This window comes from Ammodytes marinus (assembly GCF_949987685.1).
Source record: "Ammodytes marinus genome assembly, chromosome: 17".
NCBI classification, from domain to species: domain Eukaryota; kingdom Metazoa; phylum Chordata; class Actinopteri; order Uranoscopiformes; family Ammodytidae; genus Ammodytes; species Ammodytes marinus.
The window spans coordinates 15394134-15415677 of record NC_137221.1 but is presented as its reverse complement, the minus strand read 5'-3'; the positions used below and the strand labels follow the sequence as shown (position 1 = coordinate 15415677).

General features: G+C 42.3%; 2 protein-coding genes across 3 annotated transcripts; both read left to right on the top strand.

Annotated features, from left to right (window-relative positions):
• Positions 1 to 1427: 1427 nt before the first annotated feature.
• dync1li1 (dynein, cytoplasmic 1, light intermediate chain 1) lies at positions 1428 to 9130 on the top strand. 2 transcript variants are annotated; one of them, XM_080045986.1, is made up of 13 exons: positions 1428 to 1545; positions 1798 to 1871; positions 3177 to 3293; positions 3424 to 3654; positions 3921 to 4075; positions 4303 to 4396; positions 5118 to 5253; positions 5349 to 5460; positions 5746 to 5805; positions 5949 to 5993; positions 6098 to 6185; positions 6300 to 6419; positions 7778 to 9130. In XM_080045986.1, the coding sequence occupies exons 1-13, from the start codon at positions 1442 to 1444 to the stop codon at positions 7888 to 7890; spliced, it is 1449 nt and encodes a 482-aa protein (XP_079902112.1). In that variant the 5' UTR covers positions 1428 to 1441; the 3' UTR covers positions 7891 to 9130. The 2 variants fall into 2 exon arrangements, with proteins under 2 accessions (XP_079902112.1, XP_079902111.1); XM_080045985.1 differs by having other exon boundaries at positions 6098 to 6419.
• A 2304-nt stretch (positions 9131 to 11434) lies between these two features.
• LOC307264255 (catenin beta-1-like) lies at positions 11435 to 19911 on the top strand. Its single transcript, XM_080045600.1, has 17 exons — positions 11435 to 11573; positions 12596 to 12645; positions 13210 to 13419; positions 13548 to 13798; positions 13945 to 14183; positions 15284 to 15485; positions 15590 to 15734; positions 15932 to 16035; positions 16317 to 16451; positions 16631 to 16834; positions 16957 to 17115; positions 17214 to 17333; positions 17436 to 17586; positions 17711 to 17832; positions 18432 to 18492; positions 18666 to 18858; positions 18966 to 19911. Exons 2-16 carry the CDS (start codon positions 12633 to 12635, stop codon positions 18851 to 18853), a joined length of 2304 nt encoding a protein of 767 aa, XP_079901726.1. The 5' UTR covers positions 11435 to 11573; positions 12596 to 12632; the 3' UTR covers positions 18854 to 18858; positions 18966 to 19911.
• Positions 19912 to 21544: the final 1633 nt, after the last annotated feature.

The following is a 21544-nucleotide window of genomic DNA, read 5'->3' as shown; positions in this document are numbered from 1 at the left end:
TTTATTTTTTTGATTGGGTGGGCACAGCCCACATTTGGGTGGGCACGGCCCACCCTGGCCCCTGGCTATCGTCGGCCCTGCACACCATTGTCTTTTATATGAAAAGGTTGGGTGGTCCTCCCTTAAAGAGAGACGTGACGCACATTGGCATGTTTTTATTTACAAAGCCTTGACCGGGAAGCTTCCTCGTTATTTAACAGAAATGCTGCAAATCTCAGATGGGCTTTATCAGACCCGCTCCACTGACATGCTTATGCTTTATGTCCCACAAGCCCGGTCTGAGCTGGGAAAGACAGCTTTTAGCTTCAGTGCCCCTGACTCCTGGAACAACTTACAGCAACAAATTAAAATAAATAACTTCATATCCTTTAACCAATTTAAACAAACTATCTTAAATCTTCCAAACTCTACCTGTAACTGTTTTAATTAGGCTATATTGTACTTTCACCCATTTAATTTTAATTGCTGCCACTTAAAGCTGGGGTATATTATTTCTGATTGGTCAAAGTTAACATGAGCTGACACTTTGACCAATCAGAGCGAGGCTCCGATTCTCTGTCCTTATTGGCTGTTGGGACTGTCCATTCACTTTGACACGACTTTGTTGGTGTAGAGCATGTCAGGGAGGGACCATAGGGGAGGGCCCAAAGAGAACAAGTGGAGCGGTTGAGGTATTTGGATTCGAATCTCTATCCCAAATGCCATTTTCTCCCCAAATCCTCCACCCCAGCTTTAATCTTCACCACTGTGTAAATGTTTCAATTGTTTTTCTCTTCACCTGTTGTTGTGTATTTGATGTATTTGCGTTGAATATTGTTTATGTATTGTTGTTTTTCCTTTGAATTTGTTTGAACTCGACGTCATTGAAAATGAGGGTCACCCCTCAATTGGTCTCTCGAGGATAAATAAAAGTTAAATGAAATGAAAATGAAATACCCTGCGTTCCAATCCCCATACTTCCCTACTATTTAGAATGCCAGAAAAAAATTTAGGATGTCCCAAGGCATGCACGTCAATTGTAGTAGCATATAGGGCCTATGCTGAACATAGAATACATATGCCCCACTAACTCCAATAGCATTTTGGAGTAAGCTAGTCGTCTTTATTCTTGACATTTCTCGACATAATGAAAACAAATCTTCCTTTTATGCTGATTTTTTTTCTCTCCTGTGGCCCTACAACTCTTTTTTCTAGGCTACTTTAGTAAAGTAAAATGAAAAAAGTATGTGATTTGGAACGCAGGGTCAGTTGTGGACTCTCTCTTTCCTGTGCATAACTTTGTGTGGATGGTCACATTGTGGATGAGATCATCTTTGGATGTAGGGACCCCGCAGCTTTGTGCGGGTGGACCACGCCCCGGCCCCGACGCGCACCAGGCTAGGTTGGTTAGCAATCAGCTGCTACATCCGGGCGCTCTGCTCCGTTTACAAACCCTGCGAAGATGGCGACTTCAGGGAGGAGTGCACTATTATCCTCCACGTCAACTGGATCCAAGAGCACACTGGAGAACCCCAACCCCGAAGAGGATGACGGACAGGACTTGTGGTGGGCGATGTGTTATTTGAGCTGGGTCGTTGGGTGTGGGGTTTGCGGGCGCGGAGGGTCCATTGTGCCGGGAGGAGGATGGTTTGACAGCTAGCTCTTGCTAACGGGGCTAGCTAGCATCAGCACCAGACTGACTGGACACCCTGGTGACACAGCGGCACTTGCTCGCTTTAGCAGTCAGTCGATTGTTATATTTAATGAATGAATGGAGCCCTGTTTGGCCGTGTTGTAACGGAGCTGTTCTTTCTGCAGGTCCACCATCCTGAGTGAAGTGTCAACCCATTCAAGATCTAAGCTACCGTTTGGGAAAAATGTCCTGGTCATGGGTGGGTATCTCTCTGTGTGTGTATGTCTGCAGTCTCCTGCCTAGCCAATAGGCATCGTTAGCTTAAATAGCCAAGGAGCTGGTTATCACATCATCTTGGTAGAGTTAATTCTGCTCGACAGCTTAGCTTTCTCTGGACCGATGGTGCTTTTGTTTGAAACCTTGTAGCGGGTGCGTCGGCTAGCAAAGAGAGAGACAGGTGTATTTATCTCAGAGACTACATAGGCGCACGGGCTCGCGCACACTACCTCGCTTAAATATAGACCGAGAAAAACGGGCCGCTTTGGAACACTGCAAGTCATTCTAGCAGCTCGGCGGTAGGGTGATGCCGAAGGGACCAGACAAAACCATCAGCCTGTGTGTGTGGGTTTATTTATTTATTTTTCTCAACAACACCACGAGGCTTTATGTGACTAAAAGCAGACAGGGTGGCTCCCTGTCCGCTTCGCTCGGTCCTCGTGCTGCTTGCCAACATACAAAACATACACACACTCCCCACATCCGCCTTGGGTTAATCCTCTGCCTGCCACCCATTCCAGCTAATCAGCGACATTGTTACCGATGTGGTCGTAAAGCCATTTGTCTGTTATGTTATCCATAACAACAGCAGCAAGCCCTGCTTTATGTATGATGCATCGAGTCCCCCTGTCGGTTTAAGTGAACATAGCACGGTGCAAGAATGGATGCAGCCCTTGGCCTTACATCACACACTGTACCAATAGTCAGCTGCTGTCAGCTCTCACGTAAGCAATAATAGTATATGAGTTAGGTATGTTGTTCCTTTACATTTAACTGCAAACTCAACATGATGAAGCTATCAGTGGAATGTATTGTTTACAACACATTTTGTGTATCGCTAAGACGATTAATTGATTAGGTGATTATAAAATGTATCTGCAACTCTTTTGCTAAAGACTTAATAAATTAGGTCAATTTTCAAAGAAAAAAAAATGCCAGTTTGCTGCGTTTTGGATTGTCAAAACAAGCTATTTTTTCAATGTCACACTGGGCTCTAGGGAATTTCGGTGGGTAATTGTCGCTATGTTTGGCATTTTATAGATCAAATTATCAAGGAATTATTGAAAAAAGTATGTTCAGATTAATACATTTTAAAAAATAATCGTTTTCTGCTTCCTATATATTATACCTGTTGTTGTTGTTGTTGTTATACTTAGCGTTTAATTACTTACTGCAATATTATCATTTAAGAAGTGGATGCTTGCATGGTCAAGTATTCTACCCAGAACTCTGTTATATTCTTCTGAATACTGATTTATTAGATTTTTTTCCTGTGTGTGTTTATTAGGTGAGGTGGGTTCGGGGAAAACCACCTTGGTTGCAAAGCTCCAGGGGATTGAAGAATACATGAAAGGGCGTGGGCTGGAATACCTCTACTTCAATGTCCATGATGACGACATAGATGGTAACCAGAATTTGCATGAAGTGTGGAGATCAATTACAGAGCACATCTGCGGTATGGTTGTATAGGAGTGTGTGTATTTAGCTCACTCTGTTTTGTGTGTGTGTGTGTGTGTGTGTGTGTGTTTGTTTAGACCACACTAGGTGTAATGCCTGGGTGTTAGACGGAGACCTTTACCACAAAGGTTTGCAGGGGGTGGCTGTGCCGGTGGACTCCATCGGTAACACGTTGCTGCTCGTGACGTTGGACATGTCGCGGCCGTGGAACGCACTGGACTCTCTCCAGAAGTGGGCCGCCGTCGCTAGGGAACACATCGACAAACTCCGGGTCGCCCCGGAAACGCTGCGGGAGCTGGAACACAGACGTGAGTCACACCCCTTGGCAGTCGGACTGACTTGTAGATACATTTGAAAATGAAAGTGTACATTGGTGTGTCTCTCCGAAAAAATGCTCTTACAGTAGCTATATGAAAATAGTTTTTGTAGACTGAGCCTATCTATCAAAGCCTTTGTAAAAAGCTTCACATTGGTTATGAGTGTTATGAGAATAATAGCGCCACTTTTGTATACATTTGTAACCCCTGCCACATGTTATTATGCATACTTAAATGTTGTGTGTATGTATGTGTAGTTGTAAAACAGTTCCAGGAGTACACAGAGCCGGGCAGTGGGGAGGATGGGACCCCGCAGAGGAGGAGTGAAGATGAGGAGTGTGTGCTGCTGCCATTAGGAGACAACACACTCACACACAACCTGGGAATACCAATGGTGGTGGTTTGTACAAAGGTACAACACACACACACTCAATGCTCATAAACATACCCCTATGTCTGGAAGCATTTGAACTTTTATGTTAAAATCTAGTAATACAAAACCAAATTATTCTGGGACCTTGAAACCTATCAAAACATCTATTGTTTTTGCATGGCATCTTCTGACACACACACACACACACACACACACACACACATTTCCCTCGTGTACCGCCTGACACTTTTCTTATCCGCCCTCAGTGTGACGCCATCAGCACGTTGGAGAAGGAGCACGACTACAGAGACGAACACCTGGACTTCATCCAGTCTCACATCAGACGTTTCTGTCTGCAGTGTATCCTTCAACTAAAACATTGTTTCTGCCTTTCGGTTGCTGGGAGCTACAAAAAAAAAAAAAAAAGGCGCACAAACCAAAAACTTTTGATTGTCAGAAAAAGCCCTGAACCTATCGACCAGTGCAGCATACACAGGGGTTTAAATGGGAGCTGTTGATCAATATCCCTGACGTTGCATTAATCCTGCCAGATGCTCAGATTTTAAGGCTTTCGGACAGAGATCAGAGCCCAGAGATCGGCATTATAAGATGTATTGGTTTCAGGCAAAAGGCCAAGTTGCCAGCAGTATTATTATTATTATTATTATTATTATTATTATTATTATTATTATTATTATTATTATTATTATTATTATTATTATTATTATTGCAGTATTTTGGCCAGGTGTACGATGTATCTGAACTGTTGTGCGATGTACTGTATTGCTTTGTTGCAAAGAGAGTTTGCTAAAATTCATAAATCAGATATTGCTAGATAGAGGTATTGCTAGAGATAAGATTTTTAGAATTATTTCTTGGTGGAAAAAAAACACATCATGTTATCAAGGGTTGTTGTGTTTTAAAATGATCCAAATCCAGTACACAATGACTTATTTCTTCTGTGAACTGGCAGCAATTAAAACTACTCTTTTTGTGTGGTGCTGCTGTTACTATTATTCTATTTTGGCTCGTGTATTTAGAAACGCTGGTGTTGAAATTGTCCTTGACAGCCATCTCAAAGACGGGGCATCTCTGCTTTACACATCAGTGAAGGAGATGAAAAACCTGGATATTCTGTACAAATACCTGGTCCACAGACTCTACGGCTTTCCCTTTCACTGCCCGGCACAAGTGGTGGAAAGAGATGCCGTGTTCATGTAAGCCTGCCCCATTGTGTGTGTGTGCATAATAATTAGCAGGACTGCTGAGGCCACCTGTTTGGTTTGTAACCCCCTCTCCTCTGCTCTATCAGTCCGTCAGGCTGGGACAACGAGAAGAAGATCGCCATACTTCACGAGAACTTCCAGACAGTAAAAGCAGACGACAGCTTTGAGGAAGTAGTAGTCAAACCACCAGTCAGAAAGGTACAGGCTCCCCCGCCAAAGAGAACAGCCCACTAAGAAAAGAGAACAGCCCACTAAGTCCTCTTAAGCATGCTAAGCTCCCAGTGCAATGGACTGATTATCATTCATTAACTTCTGCATTAGTTTTCACAGCCAATGTACTAAGCTTTGGCCAATATCCCTGCAGGGACCATGAGAGTTTTATCCAACCTAAACACCACCTGCTGTTGTACAGCTGTGAAGGGAGCCTTGTCTGAAAGAATAGACTTTAAACAAATGTCTTTATTTTCTCCTGTTTGTCAGCAGATTGTGCACGAAAAGGAGATTCAGGCGGAAGATGACCAAGTGTTTCTGGTAAAACTGCAGGTCAGAAAAAGCCTTCTCTGTTGTGTTAATGCCAGTTGGTTTGGTGCTTGTGGGTACTCCCCAATTAAATCTGACTGGAGTTTCTTGATATGTTAATTCAATACTAATTGGAGTGAGTGTGCATATTGTGCTCTAATTTGCAGTCGCTGCTGGCCAAACAGCCTGCTGCGACGGCAGGGCGACCAGTGGTGAGTGCTCCTTTTTTCCCCCTCAGTTTTTGGCTCATAAGTTAAAAGGGAAAGTTCCCTGCAGTGTGCCCTGCCATACGTGTGAAATAAACTGTTGTTTACAGGACACCACCAGTAGAGCACCCAGTGGTTCCCCCAGGACGAGTAATCGCTCCGCCGCGGCCAACGTAGCCAATGCCATGCCGCAGTCGGGTACGTTGTTCATTTTACCACTGCACATAGCCACCTTTTGCGAGGTTTGTGTGTGTGTGTGTGTGTGTGTGTGTGTGTGTGTGTGTGTTAACTATGAGTCCTTGTGTGCTGCAGGTCAGACCAGTGAGGGCGTGTTGGCCAACTTCTTCAACAGTCTACTGACAAAGAAAGCAGGGACAGGGGGACCGGGGACGCCAGGCGGCGGAAACACTCCAGGAACAGTACGCAAGTCAGGTGAGAATACAATACTACGTGTAAGAGGCTGTTGTTACAATGCTCTGGTATGGTGATTATTTTATGGATTTGAAGCCATTTTTAGTTATTTTTCAGTGAGCACTCCTCATAAATTGGCTTTTTTCTTTGTTTTTTTAACCTCCCATCTGCTGTCATTCATTTTTCTCATCGCCTCTCTGCTCTCCTGTCCTCTACTCCAGACATGAACATATCAGATGGTAAAGAAAGTGATGAAAGGGTCTGAGTTAGCATTTAGCATCCACACAAACACCCCATAGTTATATATGCCCGTTTGTTTGTTTGTTGCTCTGTGTGACTGTCTGTCCTCTCATTCTTAACTATGTTCATAGTCTGTTGTGCATAGTCTGTCTCACTGTTAACATCACTCATAATGTGTGTGTGTACTAGTCGGAGGATGCTGGCCACGTTAAGGTGTGTGTGAAAGAAACATTCCTCATTTCCTATTGCTTGTGTATGTCATTGTTTATTCTCAAAGCATCCCTATATTCCGTTTGGCACCTCCCCCCCTAAAAGTGCCGGCCATGCCAGTACCCTCTGTAATTTGATTGTCCGATGATTTCATGACCATTCCACCCTTAATGTTTTCACCCTATCTGCTCCACTTTGGCATGTTGCGTTGCATTTCTCATTACTAATAACTGCCACAAACATTGCACATGATTCTAACTAAGGCTGGGCAATACAGAGGTGGAAAAAAAACATCTTGATACTGTTATTATACAAAAGTGTTTAACATATAACACAAGTTTTTTTTTCCTTGTAGATAAAGATCCATTAAAAGTAATGGTAAATACGATTTGTCATTCCTGTATATCATACTGGTACGACTGCAACATAGAAACCGGACAGTTTTACACTGAAGGCATGTGTTTAACGTATGTACCGCAATAAAAAAAAACTGTAAATAAATGAAAATGCATTAAGTATCAACAAAGGTCTGTTTATACAACATAAGCACAAATAGAATCACATTTGTAGTATGGCAATATAAATTATAAATGGTTGCAATAAGGCAAAATACAATTGAAATAGTTAAAAAATATTGAATCCCTCAAAAATAAATAACAAAGTTAAGTAAAACTATTGTTTATGCATCTCTCTATCAGAGTATGCCCACCTCTTTCTAACTTGAAAAAGACTCCGACGGTATTTCCCCCAGCTCTTATTTTCAACCAGGTGTAATGGCCTTTGTGCATGTTGCACTGTGCCTCAACCACTCAGTGCTGTCAAAAAACACGCACTTGTGTCACTACTTGATTTTATTTCCCTCCTCCCCTTGTAATCTTATTTTCTAATTTTGTTTTTATGTTTTTGCGTGTGTGTGTTTTCGATGGCAGGTTCGAAGCTGGGCCTGGGCGACGTACAGGCGGAGCTGGACCGCATCTCCAGCCGGGACACTGACTCGGACAACGCCAACGAAAACCCTGCCGCCGACGGCCAAGACACATGAAGGACCACAACGCACTTTTTCAACCCTGCTCTCCTTTCTCTCTCTCTCCCTCCCCCTCTGCCTACACCTCCGTCACCTTCCACTGCCTACTTCCCTTTGTCCTCCCTCCTCTTCACTCTCTCACCCTCCACTCCATCACAAAGATGTCGAGAGAAAGAGGGATTTAGAAAAGAAGAAAGAAAAGGAGGCATGGACACAGTTTTGCCTAGCCCATCGCCCGTTCAAGAACTCAACCTTTCTACCACTTTTCCTTTACCCTTTGCTCCTTCCCCCATCCATCCATCCTCTCTCTCTCTTCTTTTCCTGGCTATTATGCTGAGGGCGGGTATTTGTCACTGTTACATACAAGACTGTCTGTTACATGAGAGTAAATGGGTATGTGGGGAGGGGACCGATTGGGGGCGTGGAGGCTGAAGAAGAGGGGAGAAGCAGGTTGAAAAAAGATTGATTTGCAAGGACGAAAGAGTGGGTGTTTTATCCATCCATTTCTTGCGATGGCACGGTTAAGTGTTTTTACTGTAGGAACTGCTTAAGGGCGCATGTTGGAAGAATATGCACTTAGATTACTCTAGGGGATGACTGTGTGTTTAAATGTATGTGTGTGGTGCAAGTCATGCTTGGGCCAGAGGAAGAGATTGAGAACAAGAAAAAAGATGCCTGAAACTAATTTGCAAACGGTCTTTTTTTTGTTTTGTTTTTGTTTTTTAAGATGAAGGGACAAACATACCAGTATTTGTGTGTGTGCGCGTGTATGTATGTATGTATGTGTGTGACTGTGAGAGAGATTGAGGCAGATCGAGAAAAGTTAGGGAAGTTACTTCAACCAACACTTGTATGCAGAGGGATTTTTTTGGCTGTTTGCATTTCAACCAAAAGGTAAAAAAAACATTACTATGCTCTTACACTACAAGCTCGAAAAAAAGAAGAAAAAACTGTGCATACACTAGTATTACAACAGCGCAGTCGGCTGGACTACAAAAAACAAACATTACAACAACAAAAATACACTTCAAAGTTCACACTCGTGCACTAGTCCTGTGTAGAAGGGAGCCTAAAGGTCCATCTGGGCACCCAGTTTCTACAATTGGCCAAATGTGTGCTACATACCGCTCAGGCCTGTAGATAACAGACAGTGCACTGAAATAAAGGGATGGGGTGATAGTGGTAGGTAGGTACTGGTGGGTAGCTGAGCTTTACTTGTACAGAAAGAAGCACTAGTGATACAGTTCAATAGTTACTGCAGGGCAGGGTGGAGGGTGGGCAAGGGGGCGGGGTCCAAACAAGGGAGTGGGTGGGTCACACACAAGAATGTACAGTCATTGTCTCGCTGATTTGGTCCTGTTATTTCAGAGCTCTGTGTTGGCGTTTGTATAATCAGATCTGTTAATCAGTCAAATAAAAGGTGTATTTATTCGGATTCATCCACCTGGGCCTCCCTTTTGTTTTATTCTTACCATACCACCATCCATCCTCTCCATACTCTGAATAAAAAAAATGGATATTCTGTGAAGGGGGAATTGTATCTTCCTGTTTGTTGAAATGTTGGTAAGCAAAGTGTCAACCATGTTTTAGTGACCTCATCGTGGGAGACACTGAATGATCTTTCAAAGGTATGAAATGATATGAAATTATTTGGAAAAATTGACATGAAAATTGACATGAGGGGGGAGGTGTAAATATAACAAGCAGATAGCGTCATGAGAGCTATGAGTATGCATTACTGTTCCAGTCCACTTCTTCTCTTCTCAAGCAAAAACCAGAAGATTATAGGATGACATTACATTGGAATATCACTTCAGGCATCAAGTAACAGAAACCCCTCTATCATGTTGACTCAGATTTTCTAGCTACACATTTAGGAGTCTCACCTCCAATTGTCTACGTATTTATTGTAGTGATAAGATAGACATTTTAATACGAGAGTGTAAATACATCAAATTGTAAGAGGTTTCTTTTGCTTTGACCCTGCTGTGTGGACACCATGGGTATCATTGTGCAGGTTGTGCTTTAGGTTGTCTTTTCTATTTACCATGCTGTATTTGTCATTACTCACGTGAATTGAATACACTTGCTGGTCCCTCCACCACAGATGCATACCATGGATGAGCTTCTTATGGTTTAATTCTCAGGGTTTGATGCAAGTCCCACACACTGACGAAGATAGCACAAAATAATGAAAATACATAAGCGATATTTTTAATAAGTGTCATTATCTTATGATAGATTTTTTTATTTATAACTATATTGTCACTCCATTTGCTTTGTCAGCATGTGGTCCATACAATTACTATCACTTCCAGACATTATATGGTATAATAAAAATGATCCTAAGTTTCCTTTCCCATTACTTATACACAGATAAACTGCTCAATGACACTTTGGACTTTGACCTTAGATAGCATGTGTCAGGCACATGGAAATTCACTCTACTAGGCCTATGTGTCTGACACTTTCTCTTTTAATTGTTTTTATGCAATATCAATACGTTTTTCTTGCATTTAGCCAAAATATTAAGAGAAATTGAGGGATGACTAATTGATGCGACGCTTCTGTGTACTGAATGTAAAGCTGAGAAGTGGAAGTCCATAAGTACACTGCATTAAATTGGATGTTGGTAACTGTATACGTTTTATGGGATGCAGATTAGAAAAGTGTATACTTCTTCCACTCCTTTTCAGAAATGTAATCCAAATTATGTTTGACAATCTAGGACTGCGTTATGCTTCCTATTTGTGTAATATTGATGTTTTATTTATGAAGCTTTTGCTCCTCTTTTACATGTTCAAAATAAATCAAATCAAATTACAAGAACAAACATAGACCTACAGTAGGCTATGCAATTTTTTAAGCCTTTCAAAGGCACACTAGATTGCCAACCTTGTCTCTGTTTCACTGCCAGCCTTTAATCAGTTAGCTTGATTGAACAAGAAGGCCTATATGCAGCTCATGTCACAACACAAAACAACTATGGAGACAAGTGATCAAATGTGATTTAAACCACAGCCTTGGCCATGTTATTGTATTTTGTATTCATTTTTTGTTAAAATCAATGTTTGTTTTTTAACTGACAGTCTTTTTTTTGTCATGGGATCAAATTATTATTGGTTAACCTGAAATTCAATAACGGCAAGACTACAGATCGTTTTAAATGTTGTGGTCACACAATGACTTAACGTCGTAAAATAAATGATATAGTCCTGTTAGGGATTCGTGTGTCTCTAAGTTAACTGCATGTTAATGAACTCCCTCTATCATATCACAGCAGCTCATGAATCACATTCCTTTCTAATGAATGCACCTCGCCCTCCCCACCGCAGCAAGTATGATATAAAACACATTTCATGTACACGTGTGAAAATGTCATACAAACGAAAGGGCCAGCTACTCTTATAATTAATAAACGATATTAATAGCTGGCAATTACTGTAAAATACTAGTTTCGCTGCTAAAACTGTATTTAAAATGGTGCCCTATTTTTTCAAGTGCGGCAGAATACTGTATTTTTTTCCTACGCCATCTTGATGTTGGATCGCACAAGCGGAAGCAACATCTTCGGCGGAGCAACAGCGGGTGTGGTTCGGACTTCTACGGGTGGTTCACCTAGCAGCCCTTTTCCAATTTTCAGCCAAGAGAAAGGAGAAAAATTCCCCGACAAGAACCACGGAGGAGCCGCTATTACTCTGGTAAAGACAGTTTGTTAACTACACACATTACACAGCGGATTTACAGCGCGTCAATGTTCGCTTCACCAACGAAAATCATCTTTGGCTTGGAAGGGGGCTCCGGTGGGGTTTTCTGATTTGGCTGGCAGCACAGCAGGTTTCGTATGGTGGCGCTTGGATCTACTTTTCATACGTCCTGGCTAGCTAAGCTAATCAAACCAGATTTAAAGATTTTGGAGGGTTCGCTTTAACGGCACACTTCAAATAACGAACTGATTTGCAACAATGTTCTCTTCTCATGTCGGCTGCATTTCGGGACACGTCTTAACACGCTAGCGTTTGTGAGCGAAGCCATACACACTGTTTGTTTATGTTAGCTAGATAGCTAACTAGCGGAGGGGTTAGCTAGGCACGTTAGGTTAGCCTAGCGAGATTTCAAGGTAGGCTAGCCAACCTGTTAGATAGCAGCGCTGGCGTATACATGTTTAAGGCTTCGGTTTTGAATTAAAAAATATGTTTCGTGATTGATGTAATCAATACAGTCAACTGTGCTTTATTGGTTTTAATGAGGCGGCTTGTGTTACGCTCGTAGTTAGACCCACCGTTGAGAGGAGGAGTCATGGAAGTGATTGCGGGGCGGAGGGGGTAGTTTTCTCATTGGAAACCCAAGCTGCGAGGTCGGAACTTGGCCGTGGTAGGGGGAGGGGGAGAAATATGCCTTTGATGTTCTTTGCCGCTGAATGGTGAATTGTGTTCACGCTGGCCTGGAAATACCCACCGCTTTGCTCTCTCGGCTGGAGGTGGAGGCTCGGCATTTCCCCTCATAGCTACGTTAGCGAAAAGCAAACAACAGGGTCTGAATCACAGGGAAGCTGGCCCAGGTAGCGCTGAAGACACAGCGAGTTTATTATTGAGACCACGCAGGAGAAACGCATACACGTTAACGATTGGAAGGAATGAGGAAAGGAGCAAGAAGAAATCTAGGTTGACTGCGAGTTTTCTTATTTTCCCCTGTGTACTTTTTTTCACCCCCTTCTACACAGACATATCTGCTGTGCGGGCTGAGGGCAGGCAAGAACAATGGCAACCCAGTGTAAGTATGAAACACGTAACTTTTTATATACAATAGTTTTCTGCTGACATGAACACATCCATTGGTAATTTTACCTTTTTTATGTGGAATAGTTGTTATGTACAAACATACACGAAACCAAGGTAAGCCTCGGGGCACTGTGGCAATTGGGAAAATTGGAGCAAGGTGAGCACATGTGGCAGTATCCCAAGTAATTATATTTCGTCTTTTGATACATTTGAGTTTCTCCTTCAGGAAGAAAGAGGTGTCTGGGGATTGAAGGAACAAACTTGAATGAATTTTATGTTTGAATACCTAGGGCGTTAAGGAACACAAGAGTTTTTCTTTTTGTGTTTGCTTTAAATATGATTACTTTTTTTCTTAGTTTTCCTTACAAATACAACTTATTTATTCCCTACTTCTGAATTAAATCAAGATTACGGATGTAATGTACAGATACGATTACTGAAACCTTTTTTAAGATACTTTTTATTTTATTTTTAAAATTGACTCAAGTGTGGTGAGGTAAAGATTATTCTCTCCTAATGACATTCCATGTACAACTTGTTCTTGCCTTTTGTGTAGCTGATTTGATGGAGCTGGACATGGCAATGGGGGACAGCAAGGCTGCAGTGAGCCAGTGGCAGCAGCAGTCCTACCTGGATTCAGGCATCCAGTCTGGAGTCACCACCACTGCACCATCTCTGAGCGGCAAGGGAAACCCTGATGCTGAGGACGATGATCCAGGTCTCTACGACTGGGAGTTCAACCAGCCCTTCACTCCTGAGCCTACAGGTAGAAACGATACCCATACATCTATCATAATATTTGCAACATTGGGTTAGCCACTATGGTTAAAATGTTATTCCAAATCTCTGATTGACAAATGTCTGTAATGAATCATTTTATCCCATCACATCTAGACATTGAGGGATATGCCATGACCCGGGCCCAGCGTGTGCGTGCGGCCATGTTTCCCGAGACCCTTGATGAAGGCATCCAGATCCCACCGACCCAGCTGGATGCTGCCCACCCCACTGCAGTGCAGCGTCTGGCTGAACCATCTCAGATGCTGAAGCACGCTGTGGTCAACCTCATTAACTATCAAGATGATGCTGAGCTGGCCACTCGGGCCATACCTGAGCTCACCAAACTGCTCAATGACGAGGACCAGGTATGAGTGAATTATCACATGAACACACTTAAACACCAAAACGCTACCTGCTGTATGGCGGATGGGGAAACATGGACCTTATTAGCAATGCGGATTACATCCCTTCCTAGAGCATTCATCACTAACAATTATTGTCTCTGTCCTAGGTTGTAGTGAATAAAGCAGCTGTGATGGTGCATCAGTTGTCAAAGAAGGAGGCATCGCGCCACGCTCTGATGCGCTCCCCACAAATGGTTTCAGCCGTTGTCCGTGCCATGCAGAACACCGGCGATGTGGAGACGGCACGCTGCTCTGCTGGCACCTTGCACAACCTGTCTCACCATCGTGAGGGGCTCCTGGCAATCTTCAAGTCTGGAGGCATTCCTGCCCTGGTCAAGATGCTGGGGTGAGAGACTAGAGGAATTGTGCTGCTTTGTACTGCATCTGTGATATTAGATTATGAGTGTGTGTACACATCTTTATGGTCTGAAGCTAGAAACAAAAAGGGCGAGAAACTGTGTTAAACTGGGTTGTGTTGGGTGTTTTTGTGGCAGGACTTTCATGGTAGAGAGTGGTGTTGATGAGAGTTTAACATTTAGGTCATAAATGTGTTCATATTTGTTTCTCACACATTGTTGGGTACGGTAAGAGCTGGACACAGCCTACAGTTGTGAGCTTCCTCACTTACTTTACTCTTTGTATTCTCCACTTAAAACCAAAGCAAACAGACAAAGGAGTTGGCTGGCTGGCAAGTTGCAACCTGTTGGATGTCACATGTGTGTGTTTGAATTTGCACCTGGGATCACATAGCAGCACTTCCAGTGCAGGGTGAAACGGTAGCGTGAGAGCTGATGAACTGCTGGATTGTATTAGATCAAAAATAAATCATCAATTAGATTTGAATGTGGGTATTTTGATTGCTGTGAAAAAAAAATAACGTTAGAGCGACACAAAGTTACTTTATTATTACAATCAAATCTTCAGTGATTTATGTTTCTTTCATAAAGCTTGGTCAATGTGTCAATGGTTCCTTGAATTTTGCATCAGGAATGGTTTGTAGATTATGGCAAACTTTTCTACTGGTACAGTGCTCTGAAGTATTGGCTGTAATTTGCAAAGGTCTGCACGTTGCTGTGACTAGTGTGTCAGCATTAATTAATTGTTTGTGGACCGTATGCTTTCCTGTGGTTTTGTAGTTGCCAAGTTTCATCGTTACTCTTAAATGTCACTTAGTAGTTGTCAGGAATTTCTGATGGGTAGCAAAGACGCTAGAATTTTTTTGCTATAAGTATCTCCAACATTTGTGATTAAAAGTTTTTTTTTCTCCATCTGCATTGAATATTTACCATCAAGCAGACATATCATTTGTAGGCCTGATTTTATTAAACTGCTGAGCTGAGTCTTTATGGATACTTATGGTCTTGTCATAACATTCAATGTATGAAAATCATATTGGCTAACTGTTAAAATTGTTTGTTTTATTTGTGTTTTTGTATATTCTTCCAGCTCGCCCGTGGACAGTGTGTTGTTCTACGCAATCACCACACTCCACAACCTATTGTTGCATCAGGAAGGGGCAAAGATGGCGGTGCGCCTGGCTGGGGGACTGCAAAAGATGGTTGCCCTGTTGTCTAACACCAACGTCAAGTTCTTGGCAATCACTACTGACTGCCTGCAGATCCTGGCATATGGCAACCAGGAAAGCAAGGTATTGGAACATTCGTGCATTCAAATTCATTCTATCTAGGTTCTAAAAGTCCCTCCCAGCAGTTTTTAATTACGTCTAAACATAAATCTTGATTTTGTTTTAAGCTGATCATTCTGGCCAGCGGAGGTCCCCAGGCCCTGGTCAACATCATGAGGACATTCACGTATGAGAAACTGCTGTGGACCACAAGCAGAGTGCTCAAGGTGCTCTCTGTTTGCTCAAGCAACAAGCCTGCCATCGTAGAGGCTGGTACGTACATATAACACTTCATACAGAATGGAAACACAATAAGGTGAAAAAAAGAAATGCTTCTGGTGTAATAATTTCCCCTAAAATAAACTGTGGCTATATGTATCTCTGATAAATGTTGTAGTTGTGACTACTATGTTGAAATTCCTCAGATGAAATTAATTCTTGTTTTTGTACTTTGGCTTGTGCGTGTGTAGGAGGCATGCAGGCCCTGGGGCTTCACCTGACAGACCCGAGCCAGCGTCTGGTCCAGAACTGCCTCTGGACTCTGAGGAACCTTTCAGATGCTGCCACTAAACAGGTACAACAAACACTCATCAGTCACTTACACTATTTTCATATGAGCCCCAGGTTCAATGTTAAGAACTTGGTTATTGATTTGTTAAATGTCCATAGTGCGTAACAAAATACTCTTTTAAAGTAATTTTATTTTTAACAGTATGAAATCTATGTACCTACATACGAGCCCCCAGTTGGTTTTGGACAGTTTCAACCAGTGCCTATTCATAAAAATACCCTTAGGAATAAAAGTATTGGATAAAACAAGGTTGTCCCTTTCAACCTGTTTTCTGCTTCATCCAGGAGGGAATGGAGGGTTTGCTGGGAACCCTGGTCCAGCTGCTGGGCAGTGATGACATCAATGTAGTGACGTGTGCAGCTGGCATCCTCTCCAACCTGACCTGCAACAACTACAGTAACAAACTCATGGTTTGCCAGGTACGCATTGTACACATGTCTTTGTGTCTAGTCAAACCAAGACACCTGACATGTCAACCATTCAACATAACTATCACTGTGAAACATTGATTTTGTTTTCTTTTCAATTGTTTGGCTGATGTGTTATTTTGTGTGCGTAATAACATTCGGTCCTATGTTTTGATCTCTTCACATGTTAGGTTGGAGGCATTGAGGCTCTGGTGCGAACAGTGCTTAGGGCTGGCGACAGAGAGGACATCACAGAGCCAGCAGTCTGTGCCCTGCGTCACCTGACTTCCCGCCACCAGGATGCTGAGATGGCCCAGAATGCAGTGCGCCTTCATTACGGCCTGCCTGTGGTAGTCAAACTGCTGCACCCTCCATCCCACTGGCCACTAATCAAGGTTATTGACCATCTCTGACAAGCCAGACTGACATCATTCTGGATCAACCTTGTATGTACTGACATCATCTGTGAACAGGAAGTAATTCCAACTAAAAACCTGTCTCATTTCCCCCCATCTAGGCCACAGTTGGTCTGATCCGCAACCTGGCTCTTTGCCCAGCCAACCACAGTGCTCTGCGGGAGCAGGGAGCCATTCCCCGACTGGTCCAACTGCTGGTCAGGGCTCACCAGGACACCCAAAGGCGCACCAGCATGGGAGGAAACCAGCAGCAGTTTGTGGTGTGTAACCAGGCCAACAACTCTTCAAACTTTTCTTTATTTCAACATTTTAGATATGTTGTGATTTAGATTTCTTTTTTCCCCCACATCTTAAATAGGAGGGTGTGCGTATGGAGGAAATTGTGGAAGGCTGCACAGGAGCTTTGCACATCCTGGCCCGGGATGTCCACAACAGAATTGTTATCAGAGGGCTCAACACCATTCCACTGTTTGTCCAGGTAAACCTAATCCCTTACAGTGAAATAATCAGGGCAACTCCTGCAGTTACAAAGTATCTCCATGTCATGTTTTTTGTTAAATTCTGCCCCTTTGCTCTCCAGTTGCTGTATTCTCCAGTGGAGAATATCCAGCGTGTGGCAGCAGGTGTGCTGTGTGAACTGGCTCAGGACAAGGAAGCTGCTGAGGCAATAGAAGCTGAAGGAGCCACTGCTCCCCTCACTGAGCTGCTGCATTCCCGTAATGAGGGCGTTGGTGAGTAAATATTACAACATACAGACAGCGCACATTTCCCATTCTCTGTGTACTTGGTTTACCATGACACTACTCGGTATACTCAGTTTACTTGACTTATCTTGTTGGTCATTGTCCCCTATAGCAACCTACGCTGCAGCTGTCCTGTTCCGCATGTCTGAGGACAAGCCCCAAGACTACAAGAAGCGTCTGTCAGTGGAGCTGACCAGCTCTTTGTTCAGAACTGAGCCCATGGCCTGGAACGAGGTACATGCACACACACATCCACACTGAGGGATAAAATGGGACGGGGAGAACTTGCTGCTAATACACACGCATGTGTGATTATATTCTAAAAGACCAACGTGTGTATGTATGTGCATCATGTATGAGTACAACTCTGCCATTCAAATGCATGAATGTATGCTTCCTACAGTCAGACGTATGTGTGTTCTGCACTGCATTGAGCAAGGCACTTAACCCCAAACTGCTCCAGGGGCGCTGTACTACGGCTGACTGCCCTGTGAATTTGAAAATTTTAGGGGGTATGCGAAAAGCCAAATTTGAATGTGACTTGTGTAAAATTGACTAACTTAAATAACGAATACACAATAAAGAACAATAAATGATTCATATCAGGCTGTTCATGTTGTCCACATTTAGATAAACTGTTGTTTTTCTCCTGTCTCTGTTTTTGACTGTTTGGAGACACCATGTGTGCGAGTACAGTGTGGTAGTACACAGACGCCCGTCTGACTTAGGAGTCACACATACGGGCGCTTGCATGGCAGTTACATGACACTCACTCACTCACTCACTTAGGCTGGTTTGTGGCTTTACTCATAACTATTTTCCCTTTTTCATAGACTGGAGACTTGGGTCTGGATATGGGAGCTCAAGGTGACCCTCTGGCTTACAGGCAGGATGGTGAGTGGCTGTTTTTATCTCAAATTAAATACCTACTGTTTCTTACCCTATTTATTCTTCCTTTTGGTGGAATATGAAAGTGTATGTATGCCCTCCTGCCTCGATCTTGAGCACTGTGCATTTGTATAGAATAAAACCAAATTGCACACAAGGACTTTCCTTTTGTCTTTCAGATGCCTACCGGGCCTACCCAGCCGCCTATGGCCAGGACAGCCTTTTGGACCCCATGATGGAGGGAGCTGACTACCACACTGACACGCTGCCCGACCTGGGCCACCACACTGATCCATTGCCAGACCTCGGCCATAGCCAGGACCTGATGGACAGCAACCAGCTGGCCTGGTTTGACACCGACCTGTAGGATTGGTAAGACACACTTCCTCACAACCCTTTTCTTTCACAGTATAAGCAATATTGCTATACATGGCAACACATTGACTTGTATTTTGTCTCCTGTGCTTTTTTTCTTGCAGTTGTATTCTGATAGAACCTGCATTGTGATTGGCCTGTATTGTTTGAATCAGCATTATGATTGGCCTGTAGAGATGTTGAAGGTAAAGGAAGGAATAAGGGGTCTTGGAAAGTGCCTGACACAAGAAAAAACAAAGAAGATGGTTGCCACGGGAATGTTAAAGCAAGTCGGACCGGGGGTAAAAGTATCGGAGAGAAGTGGAATCACACAATGGAGGTCTTGGGGCAGGTTACCTAAATGGATAAGTGCACATGGAGGTGGATCTTAAAAAGTTTGAAACACATATGTTTTAGCCTTGCCTGTATTCTTATCAGTTTCTTTGTTTCTATTTTTCTTATTCTATTTTTTTATTTCTTTTTGTATTACTCATTCTCTGTTATGGTACTGACCCAGCTTGCCTTCGCACTAGCCATCTTCATTTTCTCTTCAATGCTAATCATTTGTAATTTTTTTTTTAAAAACGTATATTACATGTAGTGTTAAGTTATAGTGATATTATACAATGTTCCTTTGGTTTATGGCCGAATGTGTAGAACACTAATAATCAGTTGAATTGTACCCTGACTTAAAGTGTAACATTGTGTAGTTTTTTTTATAATCTCAAAAATGGAGAATTATGCATTCTTAAATAATGTGCTTGTTTAAGCATAAAAATATGTCAGTGTCACAAATGTTTTAAAGAGGGATATGGGTTGAAATTAAGGGTGGGTTGGGAATAAATCTAGAGACATGTGTTTTATATACAGTATCACTGGTAGGTTAACAACTATTTTGTATGCTATCATTGGATGTCTGATAGAAAAGTCTTTAACGCTATCATTGGTGGTCGAATAAAACCCAGTTTTATGTGCTATCAAAGGTAGCTAGGTTGATGAACCAGTTGTAGTCCTGCTGTGCTTATTTTGGAGACGAAGTTATGACACGGCTGAACAATAAAATGGCATTTCATTTCATTTAGTCTCTGTCCTGTGTCTTCTCTCCATCCATTTGCTTTGGTGATTGTTCACAACTCAAACAATACAAAAGACCTGTGCTTTCAAGCGTTTTCTCTTCGCTGCTCTCCTATTCACAGGGAGATCAGTGGTGAAGGTTGCAAGATGGATTTTGCATAGTCTCTTGCAAGAGCCGGGATGCCAGTACTACATGGCCCTTTGCAATCAGTACGTTTTTAATTTTATGTAATAGATTTTGAAAGACATTTTGGGACCAAATTGTTGATTTAAAGGTGAGTTCTGAAACGGCAAAAATAGAGCTGTCAGTGTGGGGAGCCTTTAAAAAAAAAAAAAACACTTCCTCTTGTGGATAAATTCCATTGGTACAGCTTAAAGAGTTTATGTGAAAGACGGAGGCTATTTAAGAACTTCAGAAAAGAAGAGTAAGTCTCATGGCATCTGATCCACTAGTATTAATCATTAAAATGGTGTCTCCAAAAGGGTTAATGAAAGAACATCAGACATCTAAAATGTGTATTTCATTGTGTCAAGAGGATTTCTCCATCTCTATACGGTACCACTTTAAAAGGGTTGAGATATTGCTAAAAGCCTATTTTTCACATACAGAGTGTAATTAATCTGAAGCCAAACAGTACTATCTTGTGTAAATGTTATTTCATTCATCATTGCACCTCCACTCTTTGTATTGACTGTCCTGCACTGTGTTTATCAGTATGGTCAATACTCTTAGTTTAAATAGTATTTCAAGGCTATATATAAAGAGAGGGAGGTAACAATCCAACATGGTTTATGAGAGCAATTTAATTAAGAAATTATAAAAGTTTAATTTTTCAATAAGAGTTTCATGCTGAGGAAGGTCTGTTAGTCTCATTTGACTGAAAGCATAATTTTATAACTGCAGTGGCATGAAGATCCTTTCTGTGGACAGGATTGATAATTACTGGCCCATACGATAGGCCATTATCATCAATAGGACGTTCCAGTCAGAATGTGTATTCCATGTTAATGAGGGACCTTTTCATAAGTGAATGTGGTCTGAATCCTTGGGGTGGGGTCTGGTGAATGACAATAGATGTTGTGCTGTTGCTCACCTGGGCGTTCCAATAGTCTGGTGAATGTAATGGTTTGTGTTCAATCCATATATCTGCACATTTAAAGGCTAGCCTACTCTGCAAAGCGAGAATTATTCAAATCTGCAGGACTTAACATGTCAGGCTTTTAACAACTGCTATATCCAGAACATACAAATACAAACCAGGTTAGTGCTCACATTTGTTTTGGTGTATATTTTCATCTTCACATTGTGTTTTCTGCCACAGGCAGTGTTTTTGATAGTATATACTAATTGTATACTAACATTTATTTGTGTATGGTGGACTTAAGTCATTTCAAGTTGAGATACCTCATTTTGCTGCTCAATGCCAGTAAGTATTTATCATCAGAATCCCTCTCAATGAGCCACCACTCCCATTCGGTGTAATGGTATAGACTCTATACCATTACATTCTCTATACTATAGAGAATGATAGCTCCATAACATTTTTCACTGTGAAATGGCAATATATTAATTATTTGTTTCAGATAAACTCTATGCATGCCCTGTAATCAGCAGCCAGCACACATACAA